General features: G+C 35.4%; 1 protein-coding gene across 1 annotated transcript in view; it reads right to left on the bottom strand.

Annotated features, from left to right (window-relative positions):
* The window catches only part of csmd3b (CUB and Sushi multiple domains 3b), a gene marked incomplete at its 5' end in the record, with an annotated part of 796,761 nt that overhangs the window by 329,696 nt on the left and 442,615 nt on the right, over nt 1-24,450 (bottom strand). The window contains one exon of the mRNA XM_079829185.1: nt 23,278-23,466. Within this exon, the coding sequence (XP_079685311.1) occupies nt 23,278-23,466 (189 nt within the window). The remainder of the gene's footprint in view (nt 1-23,277; nt 23,467-24,450) is intronic.

Raw genomic sequence — 24,450 nt, 5'->3', positions numbered from 1 at the left:
GGGTTAAAACGACCCATTCACTGGGTTAAAACAACCCAACCGCTGGGTTAGTCCATTTTCAACCCAACTTGGATTGTTTTTAACCCAGCATTTTTAGAGTGGAATATTAAAGAAATATATTATATAAATAAATATTTTTAATATTTCCATGTATATTTCCATTTAATATTTCCAACCCAGCATTTTTAGAGTGTACAGAACACAAATCTGCAAGTATTACTCTCTTTCACAAGAGGATACCACAATAAGCAATAATCAGCTGGTTAAAATTAATGTAACATCCTCTCAAAAAAAGATAAACGTGGCCATTAAAAAAAAATGGTCTCATTTAAAACGATTAAACGATGAATGAAGTGCATTGTGGAGCCTTTCACTAATCCCTATTCTCGTGTAGACTGTAAACAAAGCATGCATCAATCAACCATAGGTTTACACGCAGTGTTTAAATGCATGCATGCTAAACGGCTGCTGCAAACAAGCGTCTTGTTGCTAATCCAGTGGAAAAAAGATTCTTGCCTGTTGAATCGTCGTGTCTGATTTCTTTAAGCCAGTCGCCTGACGCTATAAAAGGCCAATCTGATAAGATCTGCTTCTGGCAAAAAGACAGGAGGCTTTACTTTCTTTGGTGACAGCATCATTTGTGGGGTATACAGAAAGGATGCAGTGTGCTCACGTAAGCCACCGAAGCTCTTTCAATCCGTTTCTTCTAACGGCGAGGCTCTGCTCAATCGCTGGACGAGAGTTCAGGCAGCAGTCACCAGATACAAATGTCCGCCACTATCAGATATTGCTGTTTGGCTTGCATTTATTGTCCGCCTGTGCAGTCGTGCCTGACTCTTGTTTGGTTTGCTTGGAAAAAGACAAGAATTGTCCAGAAGGCTCAGTGAGGCAGAAGTGGATGTGTGGGTATTGACCGCCATGAGCTCAAATATTACGATTCTGCAGTTACAAATGGCAGAACACAAGGGTAAGACCGTGTGTCCACCAAAGTGTGTTTAGCTGAAAACTTCTGAAAACCCCTGTCCGCTGGCGCCTGAGCGCACTTCAGCATCAATTGAGACGTTGTGGGTCAGATTTACTAAACAGGGTAAATTAGTGTGGGAGCACAATTCCCAAAAAAACGCAGACGGGAGTGAAAAGTTCAGCACGTGACGACATGCAAATTAAAGAACACAGACGCAGCAGAATCATTTCTATAATGAACAATGCAATCTACCAATAATGCACAAATACTAGTAAATTGATGAGCGCAAACCTGATTCATTTACATACTCTCCATATAAATGTTGCGTCTGAAAGGTAAACTCCCACAAATGCATATGCAACAAAGGTCAGTAGAAAAAAATAACCCTCAAGTCAAGTCACCGTTATTTCTCCAGCTCTTTTCACAACACAGATGCTTCAGAGCAGCTTTACCGTGATGATAATGACATTTGTTTTAGATGAAAACAAATGGAAGTTTTTGATTGATTAATTTCTGCTGATTTCAAAATGTAAAAACACAATATATTGCACAACATGAAAACAATGTAAATATTATTATTATAAGTGTGAATCAAAAAAATGTAAGCGCATTAAAAAAAATAAAAAAAATAACAAGCATGATTTCATCTCTTAAATGTTTTAGTGTGTTTTGGTCAGAATTTAGAAATTTCAGCTTTGTATCTCGAATCTAGAATTTTTAAAGTCCTAGTTTCAACTGTTCATCTCACAATAACTTAGCATGTCCTATTTTTGACTTTTTATCTAATAATGAGGACTTTTAAAATCATATTTTCAACATTTTATCTTATAATTATGACTTAGCTTGTTGTATTTTCAACTTTTTATCTCACTATTTGACTTTTAAAATCATATTTTGACATTTTATCTAATAATGAGGATGTTTAAAATCATATTTTCACTTAATTATGACATTATGATAATTAAAATGAGCTGATCAGTAATATATTTGAATATTTAGAATATTTATTGTGAATCCTAACACTAGTTTTTTTTTTTAACACCAAAAGAGCGTTTGCGTTGGCGCAAACTGTTAGTAAATCAGGCCCTATATGTGCTATGGTATGAAATATCCGTGGGAATGAAAGCTTCTGCCCAAGCGTGCCGCACAAGTCCTGAAAAGTGAATCCAAAGCGTCTCGATCGTCCCCAGGTGGATGGTCCCAGTGTAGCTCATAAACCCTGCCCAAGTGTTCAAGTGATGGTTTTTTAAAAATAAGTTTGGTTTTAGTTAGTTATTTGACGCTATGAAATAGCGTGTGATGTCATGATTGACAGCTTCTCTGAGCGAAGTAGTCAGCAACTGAATTTTTGGGGGATTTTCAGAAGGAGATTGGAGCTTCAACTTTAATTTCTACATATCCATAACTGTTTATTTCAGGGTTCTTGTTGTTGTCGTTGTACAAGCAGACGGTTGGTTGGTTTGGTGGTATATTTGTCCTGCCCCTCCTCGACTGTGATTGGACGGCTGGGTAAAAAGTGACAGTGATGAGCGATGTGCGTTTTATCCAAAGTTGATCATTCTCCATCTCTCGCGACACAGAACACTCAGTGTTCAGCGTGAAATAAGCTCAGCGCCAAGTCATGTTTAAAAAAATGTGGCGTTCCAATTGACAACAGTTGGATAAATACACTAGCCTTGGGAAAAATGCTTTGGTGGGCACACGGCCTAAAAGAGCAAACTGAATCCCACATAACTTGGCTAACTAACTTTTGAGATGCATCTGATCAGACAGCATGATTGCTGCCAATGAAATAAAACAAGACTTCAAAACTTTAATGGTACAAATGGCTTCAAACTTGTGCCATGCACGTCCATATTTAGGGCACTGGGCAATGTTAAAATAAAAGTCATTTGACTGAATATGAAACTGTTTTTCTCTTCTGAAATGTGAGCAAGCTTCCAGAAAGAATAAGTATAAAGAAACTTTAAAAGTATATATATTTTGTATTATCTTGTTACCTTATTTTAACCAATTAGCAAACTTTTTTTTTTGGCTCTCTTTTTTTCTTATCAGTGCCAAAGAGACTCAAATAACTGTCGTTTTTTTATCATTCAGGCAAGTGTTATATATCATTACAATCTGTTAAGTTTCTTTTTTTTTTTTGTACAGTCACAATAAAAACTAAATGTTTTGCTTTTTGCAAAATAAAGAAAACAAACATGTCAAAGACGTTCATTCAGATCTCAGTCTTCAGAAAAGGAACTCTAGCTTAGTGAATACTTGTCTCACAAACATGAGACATATGTCTAAAGAAACGCTGAAATGTCAGGTTTTAAACACTGTAAACCAAATCGAAAAAACAAATATTCTGTGTTTATGTAATCTGTTCGAAAAGAGATAGATGTCAGTCACCCGCTAGCCACTTCATTAAATTGCCAAATTTCTGGTACTTCACAACCCTTGCTATCATCATGAAAATAGGGGAAAATAGAGACGTTTTTCTTGTGCACATTCTTGAGTTATTCATTTGAGAAAGAAAAGTTATTTTTTATTCTGACAGCCAATTGAATAAAAGAAGCTAAAATCAGTGTCAAAATAAGAAACAGAACTAATCGCACATCTAATTGTAAAATATTCCAAGCAAAATTGAAGGAAATATTGATTTTTATAATGATGAAATAATCATGATCATTAATCACAAAATATAACTTTACTTTGAAATACAAGTAGGGTGACCACCTGTCCCGCTTTGCGCTGTACCGCACAGCATTTCCACCCCTTGTCCCGCATGTCGCATATTGAGAAAATGTCCCGCATTTTCACCAGTCTGTTGATTTTTAATGATCATATTGAGAAAACATGCATGCGTTCTTTTGCCTTTTTAAGAAAGCATTTTATTTATTATTTTTGCGGCATCTTTTTTCACCTATATTTAACAGCGCTTCGTCAGAAGTAACATCCCGCCTTACACAAATACAAAAGCCGTTTTTTAAACCATATCCAATGGTTGAAAAGAAAGGAGTAAACATTTAATAAATTTATATATATATATATATATATATATATATATATATATATATATATATATATATATATATATATATATATATATATATATATATATATATATATATATAATTAATATAAATTAACATTTAATAAATTAACATATATATATATATATATAAATAAAAAAATATATTTATATTAATTTATTAAATGTTAATTTATATATTTATATATATATATATATATATATATATATATATATATATATATATATATATATATATATATATATATATATATATATATATATATATATATATATATATATATATATATATATATATATATATATATATATATATATATATAAATATTTTTTTGGGGGGGGTGGAATTGTAGTTTTTATTTATATATATATACAGTATATATATATATATATATATATATATATATATATATATATATACATACATACATATATATATACATACATACATACATATAAATTAATATATAAGATTAACTAATTAACTAATTTAATGTTGTTTTATTTGTTTCATTATTTATTTAGTTGAATTTTAGTTGCACTTGGTCAGAACTGTTTCAAAAGTAGTTATCTGCATGATGCCTGCTGCCTTTGAGCTCAGTGATGTTGAATTTAAGATTATACAACAGTTTCAGGTTATGTTTTAGTGTTGGTAACATGTCCCATATTGTCCCACACAAACTTAGTAATCGTCCCACATTTGGTTTGTTTGATGGTGGTCACCCTAAATACAAGTGGTAAAATACAGAGCAGTGAAGCTGTGCAAACTGAGAATGAATTATGAATTATGAAAAGCTGTATTCACATGAACACCCTGCATTAAGCCACTAGCCTTGAAATGCCTGATAAACCCACAATTATCAGATGTAAACCTCTTCAATAGAACATGCCTCTAACCCTTCTGAGTTACACAACATCTCACACAAACATCCTCGGCAGGAGCTTTGCAATATAAGGCTGAAATGATGAAAGGCAAAGTAAAAGCCCTAGTATATCATAACCTGTATTTCCATCCAGCATGTCATACGGCACAATAACATAATGAACTCATTGATACAGCTCAGTGCCTACAGAGAGGCAATTTTGCTACCATTATTTCATAAGATAGAGGCGAGCGGACCGCCTCAAGTGGAAGACGGTATTCAAACTCATCACGGGGTTCAACGTTGCTTAATTCCCATGTAATTCGGCTGTGCAGATGCTAGACAAGTCAAGACGGCCAGCGTAAGAAATGGTCTTCACAGCAAATGATCCATTAGTACAGGGTTCAGCAAAGCCACGTTTCAATTTTCACTTTTTTCCCTTAAGGCAGGGTTGCTCTGTGTTAATCTAGCGTAATCCTCGGAGTAAACAGTAAAAAACAGGTGGGAAGTGACTAGACGTTCCATCAGGGGACTTGGATATTTACTACTCTCTTGTAAACACGGGAAACAAGGACACGTGTGAAAATTGGAGTGTTTGGGAAAAACAAATCAATTTGAAATGCAGCAGCAACGCAGGCGAAGCATTGCTGAAATTGCTTTATGATGGAATATGACCTTCTGAACCGCGGGAAACAAAACTGAAGGGAAACCAAAACTGATGAATCTGCATTGCAGTGTTTGTGTGGGTCAGACGCGCGAACCTCCCTGACAGATAATCAGGTAAACTGAATTCTGAAACGCAATTTAAATTCCAAACACATCACACCTGTTCACACAGCATTTAGGAGGTGTGTGTGTCTTTAGAACAAGTTGAAAGGGCTTATTCTCACACACACAGAATAAATACTTGTGGTCCTTACATTTTTCTAAGGTGGACTTATTACGTATCAAGGTCACCCCACAGCACAAACAGGAGTAGATAGATAGATAGATAGATAGATAGATAGATAGATAGATAGATAGATAGATAGATAGATAGATAGATAGATAGATAGATAGATAGATAGATAGATAGATAGATAGATAGATAGATAGATAGATAGATTGATGGACAGACGGATAGATGGATAGATGGATGGATGGATGGATGGATGGATGGAAGGATGGATGGATGGATGGAGCGACAGACAGGCAGGCAGGCAGGCAGAGAGCTAGATAGATAGATAGATAGATAGATAGCTAGATAGATAGACAGACAGACAGACAGACAGACAGACAGACAAACAGACAGATAATCAGACAGATTGATGGACAGACAGAAGATGGATGGATGGATGAATGAATGGATGGATGGATGGAGCGACAGACAGGCAGGCAGATAGCTAGCTAGATAGACAGACAGACAGACTGATGGACAGACAGAAGATGGATGGATGGAGCGACAGACAGGCAGGCAGGCAGAGAGCTAGATAGATAGATAGATAGATAGATAGATAGATAGATAGATAGATAGATAGATAGATAGATAGATAGATAGATAGATAGATAGATAGATAGATAGATAGATAGATAGATAGATAGATAGATAGATAGATAGATAGATAGATAGATAGATAGACAGACAGACAGACAGACAGACAGACAGACAGATAATCAGACAGATTGATGGACAGACAGAAGATGGATGGATGGATGAATGGATGGATGGAGCGACAGACAGGCAGGCAGATAGCTAGATAGATAGATAGACAGATAATCAGACAGACTGATGGACAGACGGATAGATGGATAGATGGATGGATGGATGGATGGATGGATGGATGGATGGAGTGACAGACAGGCAGGCAGAGAGCTAGATAGATAGATAGATAGATAGATAGATAGATAGATAGATAGATAGATAGATAGATAGATAGATAGATAGATAGATAGATAGATAGATAGATAGATAGATAGATAGATAGATAGATAGATAGATAGATAGATAGATAGACAGACAGACAGACAGATTGATGGACAGACAGAAGATGGATGGATGGATGAATGGATGGATGGAGCGACAGACAGGCAGGCAGATAGCTAGCTAGATAGACAGACAGACAGACAGACAGACAGACAGATAATCAGACAGACTGATGGACAGACAGAAGATGGATGGATGGAGCGACAGACAGGCAGGCAGATAGCTAGCTAGATAGACAGACAGACAGACAGACAGACAGACAGATAATCAGACAGACTGATGGACAGACAGAAGATGGATGGATGGAGCGACAGACAGGCAGGCAGGCAGAGAGCTAGATAGATAGATAGATAGATAGATAGATAGATATAGATAGATAGATAGATAGATAGATAGATAGATAGATAGATAGATAGATAGATAGATAGATAGATAGATAGATAGATAGATAGATAGATAGATAGATAGATAGATAGATAGATAGATAGATAGATAGATAGATAGATAGATAGATAGTTAGACAGATGGATGGATGGATGGATAGAATGACAGACAGACAGAATGATAATCTGAAAGACTGTAGACAGAAGACGGATAGATAGATGATGGATAAATGGATGGATGGATAAATAGAAATAACGACAGGCAGACAGATAGAATGATAATCAGACAGACTGATAGATGATGGATGGATGGATAGACAGACAGATCTTGCCATCCAAGCTTCCCTCATGATTCCTCTTATTGTCCTTCCGGAGCACTCGAATGGATTAAGCTGGCAGAGACATTTTTTACTCTAAGATAATCAGCGGAAATCCCTTTGTTATCCTTTTACTCCCAAATTAAAAGCAAACTGCTTAATGCGGCACCAGATGAGATTCTGCCGTTCTAAACCCCTCAGGGAGCCAGACACAAAAGTGATGTCACAGCTACCCAATCCCGCCAGCAGATGACAGAATATTAAAGGGAGCAATATTGACATTTTCCATAAGCTTGATAGGCCTAAAGTTCACTCTAACTGCACTGTAAACCAATTACACTGATTAGAGGAGAGGACAGCATATAGAGAGAGAGAGAGGAGAGGAGAGGAGAGGAAGAGTCAGAGGAAGAGGATGCTGTATTGAACAGACAAAAGAGAGGGGGAGGAGACAGGCAACTGACATTGAAAGACATTGTAAGAAAGTTAAAAACCCTGCTGGGTGAAGCATCAGGAAGGCATCAATATAAAATGGACTGCAGAGTTTGTTTCATGCTCAGAACAAAACATGTACAATATCTCCTCTGCAACACATCATTCCCAAACCAGGCATTGATTGTTTGTTTCCTGCTGAATAGTCTTGAATAGTCCTGCTGTTCTCAGTCTCAGCAGTAAATGGACGAGTTTATGCTTTCCATAACAAGATGTTGACCATTTTAGATCAAATTCAATGTTTCTTTTCTTTCAATATTTTCTTTTAAAACTTGAAACTTTCTACTGCACCGCTTATACCGTATGTTTCCAACAGTGGTCTCAGATGTTTGGACCCCTCTATATTTTCTGAATTCAAACATCAAAAGTGATATGAAAAGCTTGCATTTAGAAAATATGATGTGTCCAGGATGCATATATGATGAATCCGCAATCCAGGATATAATGTATGAGAATTATGAATTCAGTAATATATTTCTTTGCTAAATAACCTAATTCAAGGCCTTTAAAGGCAAAGGTCACTGAAAGCCCCAGATTATTGTTGTTCAGCATTCACCTCACATTAAAACATCACACTCTTACTCGATCTGGACAAACTGAGTATCATTAGAAAGGCTCTTAGTTCAAAAGTGTGCACATTTGGAGAAATATTGATTTATTCTCACGTTTGCAAGATACTTCATCATAAAATATCATTTTTATTAATTTCCGAATGAATTATGCAACCTGAAAGTGCGTTCAGAGCATGCTCTGTCTCTCCTGTTCCCGGTTTGCATCAGTTATGACTCATTCGATTTGGAGCTGTCAATCATTTTACATGACCATAATCCCTCCCTTTCTGGATGACTCTGTCCTGTACACTTCCTTACTCTGAGCTCCGTGAAAAACAAACCTAAAGAAACATTTCTACACGTGAAACAAGCTAATAACATACGATTCTGATAGTATACGGTTTGTGTATGACATATCAATAATGGATTATTAAATAAAAAATGCTAGGTATAACATATTTCAACATTATTATATGACTAAAATCCACATTAGGTCACAATCGGAAGTTAATACAAACACTCAATGGTGGTTTAAATGAGTTTTGAGTAAAAGTGTAATATTAATCTTTTAAATTGTGTTATGTAACTTGACGCTGATTGTAGCTCTAATGCACTTGTCGCGCCAGGAGCTATTAACTAAATTGTTAAAAGAAATCACATAAGGTCCCAAGAATATGTTTTTTTTTTGTGTGGAAATACTAAATACGATGAATGTATAGTGGGATCAAAGCGATACAGATGGAAGAGCCATCATGCCAGAATAAAGGCTAATAATGTCTGAATACAAACAAAAGAATAATGATAAAAGAATAATGAAGATTAGTTCGTCGAGTGAGAACAATAGAAACATGAATGGAGCAGCTCACCTCGCAAGACATAGACAATAGACAGCAAGTGGGAGTTTACAGGAAAATAAAATATTGTATTAGCATATTATCAGCCTTCTTTAAAAACTCACATGACATGGGCTTAGAAAATGCTTCATAAAAATCTAAGTTTTAGAGATAACATCCTCAGATTTGAATGGAAGTGTGTGCTAACTTGCGGCTTCCACTTCATTGTTTTTAAGTTTCTACACAAGCACATCATATTTTTATACATTTAACATACATTCTCTATAAAATGTTTATGTTTGAGCTTATATATCTCCATATTAATAACAGGCTGAGTAATTTGTGAATTGTAAACTCTCAAGTGTTGGCTTTCGGTTATGGGGTTACATTTTTTATTTTGGGTACGTCATTTATGCCCCACTAGTCAAAATTGGGGGTGGGGGTGCATTAAAGGAACGCTCCTTTTTTTTTGAAAATAGGCTCGTTTTCCAACTCCCCTAGAGTTGGTACAATTTTCGAAACTAATTCAGCCGATCTACGGGTCTGGCGTTAGCACTTTTAGCATAGCTTAGCATAGATCATTGAATCTGATTAGACCGTTAGCATCTCGCTCAAAAAAATTACCAAAGAGTTTCAATATTTTTCCTATTTAAAACCTGACTCTTCTGTAGTTACATCGTGTACTAAGACTGACGGAAAATGAAAAGTTGTGATTTTCTAGGCCGATATGGCTAAGAACTATACTCTCATTCCTGCGTAGTAATCAAGGAACTTTGCTGCCGTACCATGAGTGCAGCGGCGCAATTATATTTCACAGTGCCGTGACAACCTGCTTGCGCAGGGCAACAAACCGTACGGTACCATAACACAAACCATACATAAACCGTATACTATCATAATATGGGGAATATTTTCAGTACAGAAGAGTCAAATTTTAAATAGGAAAAATATCTATTTAGTCATTTTTTGAGTGAGATGCTAACGGTCTAATCAGATTCAATGATCTATGCTAAGCTATGCTAAAAGTGCTACCGTCAGACCCTGAGATCGGCAGAATGGATTCGAAAACGGTAAAACTCAACTGTTTAACTCTAGGGGAGTAGGAAAATGAGCCTAACCCCTGTTCCTTTAAGGGGTTAAGGCCCTTGGTAGGGAATACATGCAAGTTAGTACGTCAGCTCCAATTGCACAGTAAGCATTGCGTTTTGTCCTAGAGGTGTGCAATTTGTGCACGTTTCTCAAGACAAATTGTCTTTTGACTCTTTTAAGAAAACCGTGCCTCAACACATACACTTGGCAAAACACACAGAGATGAATTACAGATAACATTAAGAATGAATGATACATTTCGAGTTTGGATATGTAAAACCTCTTCAATCTTTCATTTGGGGAATATAAATACATATTAATATCACCGTTAGCAGCACCGTATCTATTGGGGCAAAAGTTTTTCACAAGTGAGACGGAACAAGATGTTGAAGTCCATTTCCAAATGAGAAGCTCAAGCTGTGCTTTAATCATGAGGATTCGCTTAATGTCTCTCCCTGGCATTTGCAATAGAAGCACTGAAGCCGAATGCATTAAAAATGTACAAGACGTGCCCTGTAAGATATAGCTCGCAACAAAGAAGCCTTAAAAATACAGTTTTAATATCTATGCTAATGATAAAGCCTTCCTCTACAGCGAACAAATGGTGGAAAACGAGGCGGTCGTGAAAGTTTTGCCAGCTAGATCGACGGGGATCAACATATTGAACAGTTTTTCACAGCTGCAATTAAAGTTTAGAATACATTATGAATCGCGAATGATATGAGGAATGGTTTCGCATGAATAATTGATAAGGCGATTATACATTCATAAAGCATGTCATCATATACTGGGAGTCATGTGACTGGGTCGCAACTCCCCTCCGAACGTGATTTATCAATCTGTGCCTTTGGCGAGGATGAATATGTACCAGCATGCAAATCAGCAATCTGACACATTCTAGAGTATAATCTTCATGAGGTAAACAGTGCGTTTGGGTTGAGCTACTCTGGACACTTTTCATAATAAAGTATTATTATTAATACAAGTACTACATACAACTATATAATAATAGAGGCACTATAGTACCTGGCATGCCCAGATCCACCATCAAGCCCACACATATGCCCCATCTGCCACCACAGAACATCATCCAACAAAAGCCATAACCAATGTCTGTCAATTTCTGCCACAACCCCACAACTACAGCATATGACACAGAGTACTCATTTTTAATACATCACAGTACTTTGAAATGACGAATTACGCCCTATTTGGATGGTAATTGTTTCTCATGTGGACGTCTGTAAAAATAAATGTGCATGGCACCTCAGTGATAAAAGCCATGCATTCGGATGGTGAATTATTCACGGTGAAGGAGTGAGTTATGTGATCATACAAACCTGCAACCTGCTTTAAATAAAATGTTATCATTTTATATAAATACAATTCCAATTGTTCTCAATAAATAAATACAATTTCTATTTATTAATAGGAAAATACCATCATAGAATATTTTTTTTTAAATATTATAAATTATATTTTTTATATTTTACCCATAAGAACCCGGACCAATTTATCCTTATAGGTAAATTATGGGGCATATAAAACAGGCTTAATGGACCACTTGTAACATGTTTCTGCAGTTGTTTTTGAAATACAACCCCTCCTTGCAAAAGATCTGTAATGTTACACATATGTGACATTGGGCGTTTATGATACATTTTTTATGTTACATATATGTCACATTGGGCATTTATTTCTCAGTTAAAAAAACAGTTTTTGCTAAATAGCAGTTTTTTTCTGTTTCTTCTCTTTTCTACAACATTTATCAAAATTATGCATATTATTAAAAAATTATTAACAAAACATATCAAGCCATAGACGGATCTTCCAACACTCCTGCTTGCTGATTTTAAGAATCATTGTTGTCAGTGAAATGTAGACATGCTAGTAGAGTCTGAAAACAGTTGCGTAACATTTTGTCAGCCACCATGGTGTCATTTTGTCATTTTCCCAAGTATGCATGATTTCCTGACATTTGGTGCAGATCAATACCAATCAATATTTCAATTATAATAAACAGTGAAGTTAACATTTGTTAACAACACTGAGTCCCAGATTTTATATAAAACATAGAGAAAATATATAACACTAAAAAAATTATTGAATCTGCTAAACTAATTGAGCAGCTCATTAATATTTTTCTTAATATGACAAATACATAACATCAAAATTCCACAAACTGTTGTAAGGTTAACAGCCCGATGTGACATTTATGTCACCACAATATTTTCGTAACTTGTTTTATATTAATTTGTTTAAGAAATGTATTAAAATCAGGTTAAGTGTAATCTATGATAAGTTATTAAAATGTTAGAATTGTTGCATGGGTTGAAACATACCTTTAGTAACAAAAACAAGCGTATTAAAAAATTGCTCACACTGCAACATGTGCTAACCAGACAGGCCACCATTTTGGAAGCTCGCACAAATTGTCACATGACTGAACCTGGGTGTTCGTTATATGTCACTTAGGGACTTCCTGAGTTGAAATTTAGGGATATTGCTTTAAAAAAGACCTTTCCAGATAATCACCAGTGTTTGTGACACCCGTGTCACTGTGGGTTCTTATGGGTTAAATGAATTAAACAGCTTGTGATTGTGAACATACTTTATTACTAGAAAACTTGAAATAACCTGTTAAACATGAAAGTATATGCAATCATTTAAGACATTTCTCCTTATTTAGAATATTTTTTGCAAGTGTTTTATGTCCCAAGCCCTTGACTAGCGACTATCTTGTACTGGCAAAAAAATATCCATTTATATCCAAAATATCCAGTAGAAAAAAAGTCCATCTCATAATTTTAATAAAAAAAAATAAAAAAATGTCATATGCTTGGAATAATAAGAATAAATTCATACTTAATTTTATAATAGGAAAATAATGTCCTATTTAAATTGTTTAATTATTTAAATCTATAGACACACTATATTTGTGTATATCTCAAAATGATGGGTCATTTTAAAACGATGGATTCAAAGAAGAATTGTGCGCACATCCAATAAACTTTTAACAGGTGCTAGATTAGATGAAGCATTTAACTCGGTGAACAAGAATCTTCACACTGCTGTTGCTGCTCCCAAAGATTTATTAAAAAGACAACGTTTCGACCCTGATGAAGACCCTTTGGGTCGAGACGTTGTCTTTTTAATAAATCTTAGAGAGCAGCAACAGCAGTGTGCAGATTCATTAAAAAAAAAAAAGGAAATTAGTGGAAATATTTTAATGCAGCCTCTTATTTACATGAGGTAAACATAAATCTGCTTGGTTTATATTTTTAATATATATATAATACATATTTTAAAATGCCAAATGTTGCTGCCACAATAGCGTCCCATTTCAAATGTTTACGTCTTTCTCCTTTTTTTCTTAACAGCTTCCACTCGCTGAGGTGGCACGGTGATGAAATATTGTTAAATATTTTCCAGCATTTATCAGTAATAAAAGTGTACATCTTTAAAATGCATGTGAAGCGCAACAGTAATCGTATAGTGCTCTGCAGTGGTCAAAAAGGATATAAACAGTGCATTTTGAAGGGATCTCTTCTTGTAAACTCAGAGATGTGGATTCTGATGGAAATTAAATGACCACACGACCTTGGTGTTTATCAAAAAACAGTGGTTAATTCAGCCGGGGACTTTTACGCGGGTGGTGGGAGAAAAACACTTACATTCTGGAATCGGACGGCAATAAAATCACTGACTAGCCCCTGTAAATGATGAAAACACCTTATGACCCCATGAAAAACAATAAAAGCTCAAAGGGTTCTGTCAGGCGCTTCATATATAGAACCTTTTAGGGGATCCCATCATTTTATGGATTTCATTTTACAATATGGGTGCACTAATATGCATTAATTCATGCTTCACTAATGCACAGATAATCATGAGTTAATTTATGACTCATGAAGAACTAAACCATTTATTAATGATTACTGCATCAGCAACTAATGAAGATTCTATATGATTAATAGATTAAGTAATCATTAAATTCTTATCGGTTAAATGTGTCATATTGTATTAATTCCCTAATAACATATTAGTGTAAATCCATATGTTAATTACCACAATGGGTCAAAGCCATGCATTTCAACTTCCAGTTGTCTGCTTTAATCAATCATTAGCTAACGATTTGCAAAGGTCCATGACTATTAACTAATTCAAAATTCATTCAAAAGCCAAAACCACAATGACATATTACTTAACAATTAGTTAACAGTCATTGTGCCTCAACAAGTAAAGTCATAACAAAATGAGACCTTTGCAAATCGTTAGCTAATGATTAATTAAAGCAGACAACTGGAAGTTGAAATGCATGCACTGTAAAAAATGATCGTGATTTTAACGGTAAAAGACTGTAAAAATGCTACGGTTAAAAACAGTTTCCAACAGAAAGTTTCCGTACTATATACGGTGAATAACTGTAATAGATCTACCCTTACATTTTATTTTATTTTACAGTAAAATACCATTAAATTTACAGTTTCTGGAAGTGAAAAAGAACAAGTCATTGTGTAATTTACAGTGAAAAACCGTAAACTGACATTCCCAGAAGAATTCCCTGCGTGATACTTCACATTTGATGTATTTTTATTGAAATAACTGCTTCTTCTTAGCTTTTTTCTAATCAGTTATGTACATTAGGGTTTTATGTTACATCTAATGTTGTTAAATTAATGTTTATTGCATTTTTAAAATTGCATGTGTGTTACCATGATGGTGTTTGGTGTTTGGTGTTTGTGTGAATGACACTGTTCACCTTCCATATATTAGTATTTTCCTCCTAAAAGCTGCTTGTGATGAGCTTTGATTCATCACGTGACTCTCATCACCACTGTGATTGGTGGTTGTCAGAATATATCAAAAGGTACACAACAGCTAGGTTGGTAAGTTTTTTTTACCGTAAATTTACCGTAATTTATTTATAGTATACACGTAATTATTACAATATAAAACTTTAAATTATACGGGTTTGAACTGTAAAATAGATAGTAAACTAAGTGCTGTAAAATCTAAAATGTCCCTACCGTATTTTTTACGGTAAAGTTCTGGCAACCACAGCTGCCGTTTTTTTACTGTACATTTTACGGGGATTTTTTTTACAGTGGGCTTCAACCATTGTGGTAATTAGTGAAGCATGAATTAATGCATATTAGTGCACCCATATTGTAAAGTGTTACCAATAAAACAGCTCGTAAACATACTTTATCACAAGAAAACCTGAAATTTACATTAAAGAATATGCAAGAACATTTAAGACATTTCTCCTTATACAGAATGTTTTTGGCATAAAGTGATCTTTAAAATTGAGTGAAGAACCCTAGAGTTATAGAACCCCATTGAACCTTTCTTTCTAAAAACTTGCAAAAACTGGCAACAAACCATTTATATCCGAAAAATCCAGGGGGAAAAGTCAATTTAATAGAAAAAAGTAAGAAAGAAAGAAACATCCTTTGTGACATAATATTAGCAATATATTTGTTTCTTGCATGAATGAACTAATAACTAAATATATACATTTTTGACAGAGTTCAGCTCATTTTGCATCACTGTCAATTATTTATTTTGGTACCAAATAGTGCAGTTATAACATCTACCAGCAGGGACTAATGGGTTCGTGTCAACCTCTCAAGGTTTCTTCCTCATGTACTTGAGAGTTTTTCCTCATCACAGTTTGTACGGCAACTTGTAAACAAATTGTATTGTGCAAAGCTCTATACAAATCAATGAAACTAAATTGAATACATCCGAGGACTTCAGCCTTGACAGCGCTGTGTTTGCATTATGACTGCTTTTGTGGGCAGATTGAGTTTATAGAAAAATACTGATACATCTTCATATTTCAAAACATCTCGGCCGCTGGCAAATGAATACCTGTCACATTCTTAATCTATTCAGTTCTTGACTATAAAACTATTAATGCTTTAACAGCAAATTCCCCATCTCAGTCTTCATTTATCACAGTATAATCTCCAGCACACAAAAGCCGCACCTTGTCTTGCATAATGTGTGTTAACGCTCAAGTTAAACGATTAACTTCAGGTTAACAGAAAGTGTGTGTCAGAGAAGATGCCCTGTGGTCTGTGAAAATGAGTAAAAAGCATAACGTGTGATCAGATAATGTAATACTTATTGCAAGCCATTGAACAGGCTTGTCTCAACTCATAAACGTCACCCGCATATGATTAATAGCACTACAAGAGAAAGATCGGATGCTGCTGGAGACTTTACCAGATTCATCTTGAGGGATAGATTAAAAAAAGGCGAGGAGGAAAATAGCTGGCTCGCTCTCTGTGGCTCTGCGTTGGCTTCAACAGATTTCTCCTTGAACAGATCTGTGAGATTACTGCTTAAAATCTACTTTTACAAAGTTTTAAAGCTAAACTGTGTCATTCACTTATAAAAGTGATTGTGGTGAAGTAAATACTACAGAAAAAAACAGCCAGATCTCATGAAAATGCGTATCTATAGCACAAATTGTATTTATTGTGTGATTTAAAATGAGTTTTTACGTGCATATGTTACACAGTTTTTGCGTGCATATGATATGCACCTTATAACGTGTTATATGCACATGCACCACTAAACCTACCCAATGGGATGACCATGCGTATCATTTGCACGTAAAAACTCATTTTGCCGTATACATCACACGATAAATATAATTTGTGCTATATATACGCATTTCATGAGAACATGTTGGAAAAAACATGTAATTTCTACATGAAAAAGTTAGTTCAGGCAAAAAAAAAACGTAAATTCTATATTAGTACTCAATTCAAACTTAAAGAGTAAATATAATATTAGGTAAAACGACTCAACTGTTCTGATATGTTTGTCATGCACTGGGGTTTGAATAATTAATTCGGTAGATTTTTCGCTGTTTTCCAGCTGTATTTACACAGTTTTATCATTGCTTTTGTTGTTGGGTTTAGTAACTTGCCATTTTGTGACATCTGGAGTTCATTTCCTACTCAAAATGACAAGTATTGTGGTCTTTGTGTTAAGGTGCCACGTTACTTCTGTTATGTAGGCTAGATATAGTATCTACACAATATTTATTGTGTTATTTACTTTCATATTTCTAAGTAAAACAAAAGTGTGGTTAAATTCAATGTTATATTTTGGGAGTAAAATGTATTGCAAAGGAAACTTCAGGAAACTCAACCTTTTACTGGCCAAGTTAAAATTACCTATTTTCTTTGTTAATTTTACTTAACTCATAGGGCTGAGTATTGACGCAAATTTCACAATTCGATTCGGATTCGATTTTTTGGGCTAATTTTCTCAAGGAAAACTAATGCTGTAAACTATGGGAGTCAGTTGTAGCTACTATAATATTGAAGGTAAAAATGAACTGATTTGTAAACAAACACTTAAATTACACTTCTTTTTTATAATAATAAAGTTATATGAAATATAAACATTTAAATGGTGGCTGTCATAAAAACTTGCCAGATTTATTCAAACATGCATTAAATATTGAAGAACATTAAAAATGATAATGAATATGTAGCCTAATAAGGTGCATATATTTAGCAAAATGCTCTTCTCTGCTCTTCTTTACTTTATTCCACATGTGAAATTTACTTAAAAAAAATATGCATGCAAAAACTTAAATGAAGTAAATCTTACTTATTGTTTTTTTCAGTGTGTGCCACGAATGCAAATATAAATGAACAGGTTTCCTCGTCGGCCATTGGTCGGGCCAAACTGATAGTTCCACCCCTTGGTCAGAGGTCAGAGTTTGTTTTATGTCTATGTCATGTCTAACACACTTGCTTATTCTAACCCCAGGCCCTAATTGTTTCCTAGAAAGTCCATTTGTCTTTATTTTATCAAAAAAAGAACATTTATTTTTTTTCTTTTGCAATGTAAAATCGATAGTTGTGATGGATGGGAGGAAAAGCTGAGGCCTGTGTTACTGTCAGGTGATTTTGATTAATACACTGCCTTTGTCTACCTCCCCTCAAGTGGAAGGTGTGGGTTTTAATCCAAAACTAAACCCGCCCTCAGCTCCTCCAGGTGTTACAGTCACTGCTGTAGCTCTCAAGAATCAGTAACCAGTGGCGGTTCCAGCTTGTGTGACAGGCTGTAGGCAAACCCTCCACATCTTGTACTTCTGCCGCTGCAGCCATGGACTATTACGCAGGAATGAGAAAGTAGTTCCTAGCCATATAGGTGTAGAAAATCGCAACTTTTCATTTTCAGCTGGTCTTAGCACACGATTTAACTGTAGAAGAGTCAAGTTTTAAATAGGAAAAATATTGAAAGTGTCTTTGGTCATTTTTTGAATGAGATGCTAATGGACTGTTTAGAATCAATGATGTATGCTAAGCTATGCTAAAAGTGCTACCGCCAGATACAAAGATCGGCTGAATGGATTCAAAAACGGTAAAACTCAACTATTTAACTCCAGGGAACTTGTAAAATGAGCCTATTTTCAAAAAAAGTGGAGTGTTCCTTTAACAGCACATTGAAAATATACATAACCGGAAGAATCGACAAACTGCTTCGACGGCCACTTCCGATATTCAATTCCGCTGTGAGAAAGGTCTATTATGAGACCATATCAATCAAAAATCACAGCCAATCCGTCTCTCGGACAGCGAGTGAAACACTAACCCGCCTCCTCTCACTCACTCGCTTCATTTGCTCCGGATGAATATTGTTGCTGTTACAGGGCTTGAATTTCAGCGTGAGATTGCGCATATTACACATAATTTGACTCATTCCCACAGGTAACTGATGCTTAGTCGACAGCTGCTATTTTCAGTCAAGAGCAGCACAGAAACACAGTCGGGTCACATACTGTGACAATCAAGTCTAAAAGTCAAAGACCTCACTGGAAATCTAGGATTGTTTTATTTAAACCTGCTAATAAATGTTTTGTGCTGGGGAACATGATAAAACAGGTTTTACACAAATGTGTGGAGTTCATGCAGCTCAAAATTGCTGCTGTCATTAAAAAGAAAAAGGGAGACAAAAGTGTTATAAAATACCTTGTAATAAAATTCATAAGCATAATAGTCCATCATAGCAGACCACCCAAAGCGTGCGCACATAAAGCCACCTCTCGGCACTAAATCGAGTTATTTTTCACTGCAAAATAATGTCAAAATGCCGGTCTTGGCGAGTATTCACGTAAACACAGTCAGTTCTGTTTTAAGTGAACGCAAACAGTTGAGAAAGAAAACATATGTCTAGCAGTATAATGGATCAGTGTGTCAGCAATTAAAGTGACAGCAGCCTAAAATTCCTGCTGACAAATTATGAGATAATATTAAAAATATCTATATGGCAAAAATATATATTTCCTCATGGTATCCGTGTCAAAATTGAGTGGCTAGTAACTTTGGAAAACCACTAGACACAGTGACTGGTGAGCAAAAAAGTTCATATCAAGCCCCGAATACAGTACATTTTTACTATACAAATTGCAATTACACTTATCTTGAAATCTTTTGGCCACATAATATTAAGGATATTGTGACAGTCCTAACTGCTGTGACACCACTGGATGTAACCTTGTTCGGATGTGATCCTTGATTTCCAGAGCTGATTCGTTGTCTGGCACTGGACAATGCAACACCTAAAGAGAACATTGTGGGGACACATCCTCCTGGTTTTAAAATATAAATAAATAAATCTGAAGACAAACAGCCATGATAAATGCAGTTATTATTTTTTTCAATTAATGTGAAAAATGGCCGGTGACCCCTCATGACCAGAGAAAAGTCTAGCGACACTAGCAAACCTCCAAAAGTTCTCCATTATTATAATTGCTATTTTGTTTATGCCCCGTCTTGTGACATGCATGGCTAACTTCCAATTGATGCCGCTTCAGCCTACTCCATCTACGTCTGATGAATGCTTTATTGCCGAGGAGTCACTTACTGACAACGGTGAGCAAGATACACTGAGAGATACAATCAAGAAACACTGAAACATGACAATAGTGCTACTAAATCACTCCGAATGCTCTCAGCAGTATAGCCAGCCAAGCTGAATTGTGGAAGCAACAGTGAAGGAAGTTTGGCATAGAAATCTGCTTCTGTACAGGAGTTTATTAGCTCTGGGAACCAAAATGGAAACATGACCCCTCTGTACGACAACATGATGACATTTTGTGTTTTTCTAGGGAAGCAGCAGGAACCAATTACCAAAGAAAGTGATATATCGGTCATAAGTGATATAAGTGGTCATGTTGGAGTAAACTGATGAAAACTCATGTCACACAATGTATGTACATATTGTGCTTTTTTTTTTATTGTGGCGACCTCACACTGTGTCCTGACTAGACACAATGCGATACGTTTCCAGCAACGAGTAGTTTGTCTGTCTCCAGAAGCGACACAAGACACGACAAAATCAATCAAAAAGCACAGCCAATCAGAAGAGCGTGTGGGTGGAGTCTCTCCGCAACCCCACGGCTCTCACTACCAAATCAATCAAAAATCACAGCCAATTAAAAGAGTGTGTGGGCGGAGTCTCTCTGCAAGTGCACGGCTCTCACTACCAAATCAATCAAAAATCACAGCCAATCAGAAGAGCGTGTGGGTGGAGTCTCTCCGCAACCCCATGGCTCTCACTACCAAATCAATCAAAAATCACAGCCAATTAAAAGAGTGTGTGGGCGGAGTCTCTCTGCAAGTGCACTGCTCTCACTACCAAATCAATCAAAAATCACAGCCAATCAGGAGAGCATGTGGGCGGAGTCTCTCTGGAAGTGCACGGCTCTCACTACCAAATCAATCAAAAATCACAGCCAATTAAAAGAGTGTGTGGGTGGAGTCTCTCCGCAACCCCACGGCTCTCACTACCAAATCAATCAAAATTCACAGCCAATCAGAAAAGCGTGTGGGCGGAGTCTCTCTGGAAGAGGACTGCTCTCACTACCATATCAATCAAAAATCACAGCCAATCAGGAGAGCATGTGGGCGGAGTCTCTCCGCAACCCCACGGCTCTCACTACCAAATCAATCAAAAATCACAGCCAATTAAAAGAGTGTGTGGGCGGAGTCTCTCTGCAAGTGCACTGCTCTCACTACCAAATCAATCAAAAATCACAGCCAATCAGGAGAGCATGTGGGCGGAGTCTCTCTGGAAGTGCACGGCTCTCACTACCAAATCAATCAAAAATCACAGCCAATTAAAAGAGTGTGTGGGTGGAGTCTCTCCGCAACCCCACGGCTCTCACTACCAAATCAATCAAAAATCACAGCCAATCAGAAAAGCGTGTGGGCGGAGTCTCTCTGCAAGAGGACTGCTCTCACTACCATATCAATCAAAAATCACAGCCAATCAGGAGAGCATGTGGGCGGAGTCTCTCTGCAAGAGGACTGCTCTCACTACCATATCAATCAAAAATCACAGCCAATCAGAAAAGCGTGTGGGCGGAGTCTCTCTGCAAGAGGACTGCTCTCACTATCAAATCAATCAAAAATCACAGCCAATCAGGAGAGCATGTGGGCGGAGTCTCTCTGCAACCCCACGGCTCTCACTATCAAATCAATAAAAAATCACAGCCAATCAGAAGAGCGTGTGGGCGGAGTCTCTCTGCAACCCCACGGCTCTCACTACCAAATCAATCAAAAATCACATCCAATCAGAAAAGCGTGTGGGCGGAGTCTCTCTGCAAGAGGACTGCTCTCACTACCAAATCAATCCAAAATCACAGCCAATCAGAAAAGTGTGTGGGCGGAGTCTCTCTGCAAGAGGACTGTTCTCACTACCATATCAATCAAAAATCACAGCCAATCAGAAGAACGTGTGGGCGGAGTCTCTCTGCAAGAGGACTGCTCTCACTATCAAATCAATCAAAAATCACAGCCAATCAGAAGAGCGTGTAGGCGGAGTCTCTCTGCAACCCCACGGCTCTCACTATCAAATCAATCAAAAATCACAGCCAATCAGAAGAGCGTGCAGGCGGAGTCTCTCTGCAAGTGCACTGCACGAAATGGATAAGCACATAATCAAATTAATAAATATTACACCAAGTTATTAAAAATACATCCTAAGTGACCTGTTTGTTTACTCTTGTTTCCTAATTTATTTTCAAGATCTGCGATGTTCCAGACGGTTGGTTAGGACAAAAACTCGGTAACAGTTTAGGGTCCAATTCTCACTATTAACTAGTTGCTTATTAGCATGCATATTACTAGATATTGGCTTTTATTAGCACATATTAATGCCTTATTCTGCATGACAATATTCTACATCCCTTAACCCACCCAATACCTAAACTTAACAACTACCTTACTAACTATTAATAAGCAGTGATTATGAGTTTATTGAGGCAAAAGTCATAGTTCATAGTTAGTTAATAGTGAGAATTGGACCCTAATCTAAAGTGTGACTAAAAACTCTGATTAACATGGAAAAGCATGTGGCGTTTATTGCATGTGGCGGCGTTGTGTATGGTCAGGACACATTGTTTTGCTTCATTTACTTGCACTATATTAAAAAAGGAATGGCCAGTATATTCTTCAAAAATGCATCTTTTGTTTTCCAAAGAAGTTTGAATCGACGTGAGGTTGAGTAAATAATGACATGCTTTTCATTTTTCAGTGAACTGTCTCTTTAAACCACTCATTGCATGTTTGAACCCCTCTGATTTATCCTCCTTAAAAGCAGGTTCATCATTCCTGTCATCGGCTGACAGTCAAAGTGAAAACGTCAGCATAATCTTTCTTTAGAATCAGCAATATGTCCATGAGGCATGCCATTTGGTAGTGAATCAAGAGAATAAAGGTTTAAATGAATGAAAACAGCTGACAACGTACCAACACACCTTGGCAGAGGTGCGCTCCACATGCGCCGACCCCCTCCCAGGCAGATGATTTCTGGCGCTCCCTCCAGGCGGTAGCCCATATTGCAGGAGAAGGTGAGAGTATCTCCGATTCCAAAGATGTAACCGTTACGCCGCCCAAAATCTGGCACTCCTGGATCCTCACATGGCTCCAGGTTGTATTCTGAGAGAAACAGAATTTGACAGAATCTATTAGGAGTTTATCTAAACATAAAGAACTTGAAAATACGACAACATGTCAATTGTTTATTTTAAGGTGATGTAGTTTCATTGTACTCCCTCTGATAAGAACTGAGTAATATTAATTAACTACATGTACTTACTAAAAGGGGTTACAAAGGGGTTACAGTTAGGGTTAGTTATGCATTTACTGTTATTACTATAGTAAGTACATGTAGTAATTATGTCACCTTAAATTAAAGTGCTAGCTTTTTTTCTTTTCTTGTTTATATTTTAATTATAGCCCTTTTTAAATGCATCTTATTTCATATTTATTTTATTTTATTTTATTTTATTTTATTTTATTTTATTTTATTTTATTTTATTTTATTTTATTTTATTTTATTTTATTTTATTTTATTTTTATTATTTTATTTTATTTTATTTTATTTTTTAATTTTATTTAATTTTATTTAATTTTATTTAATAATTTTATTTTATTTTATAAAATAAAATAAAATAAAATAAAAAAATAAAATAATACAATAAAAAAAATAATAAAAAAAATAAATAAAAAAAAATAAGATAAAATAATAAAATAAAATATTTAGTTTTTCAAAATAACAAAATATAAGAAGATAGCAATTAAAAACATTTCTGTTCATTGAAATTATTTTATTTGATTTATTTTATTTTATTTTATTTTATTTTATTTTATTTTATTCTATTTTATTTTTTTTATTTTTTTTTTATTTTATTTTATTTTATTTTATTTTATTTTATTTTATTTTATTTTATTTATTTTATCTTATTTTTATTTTTATTATTTTATTTTATTTTTTAATTTAATTTAATTAAATTTAATAATTTTATTTTATTTAAAATAAAATAAAATGAATAAAATAAAAAAAAATAAAAAAAAAAAAATAAATAAATAAAAAAAATAAATAAATAAAATAAAATAAATAAAATAATACAATAAAAAAAA

The sequence above is a fragment of the Gobio gobio genome, assembly GCF_949357685.1.
Source record: "Gobio gobio genome assembly, chromosome: 11".
In the NCBI taxonomy this organism is placed as follows: domain Eukaryota; kingdom Metazoa; phylum Chordata; class Actinopteri; order Cypriniformes; family Gobionidae; genus Gobio; species Gobio gobio.
This window is presented reverse-complemented; position numbering and strand designations above follow the sequence as displayed.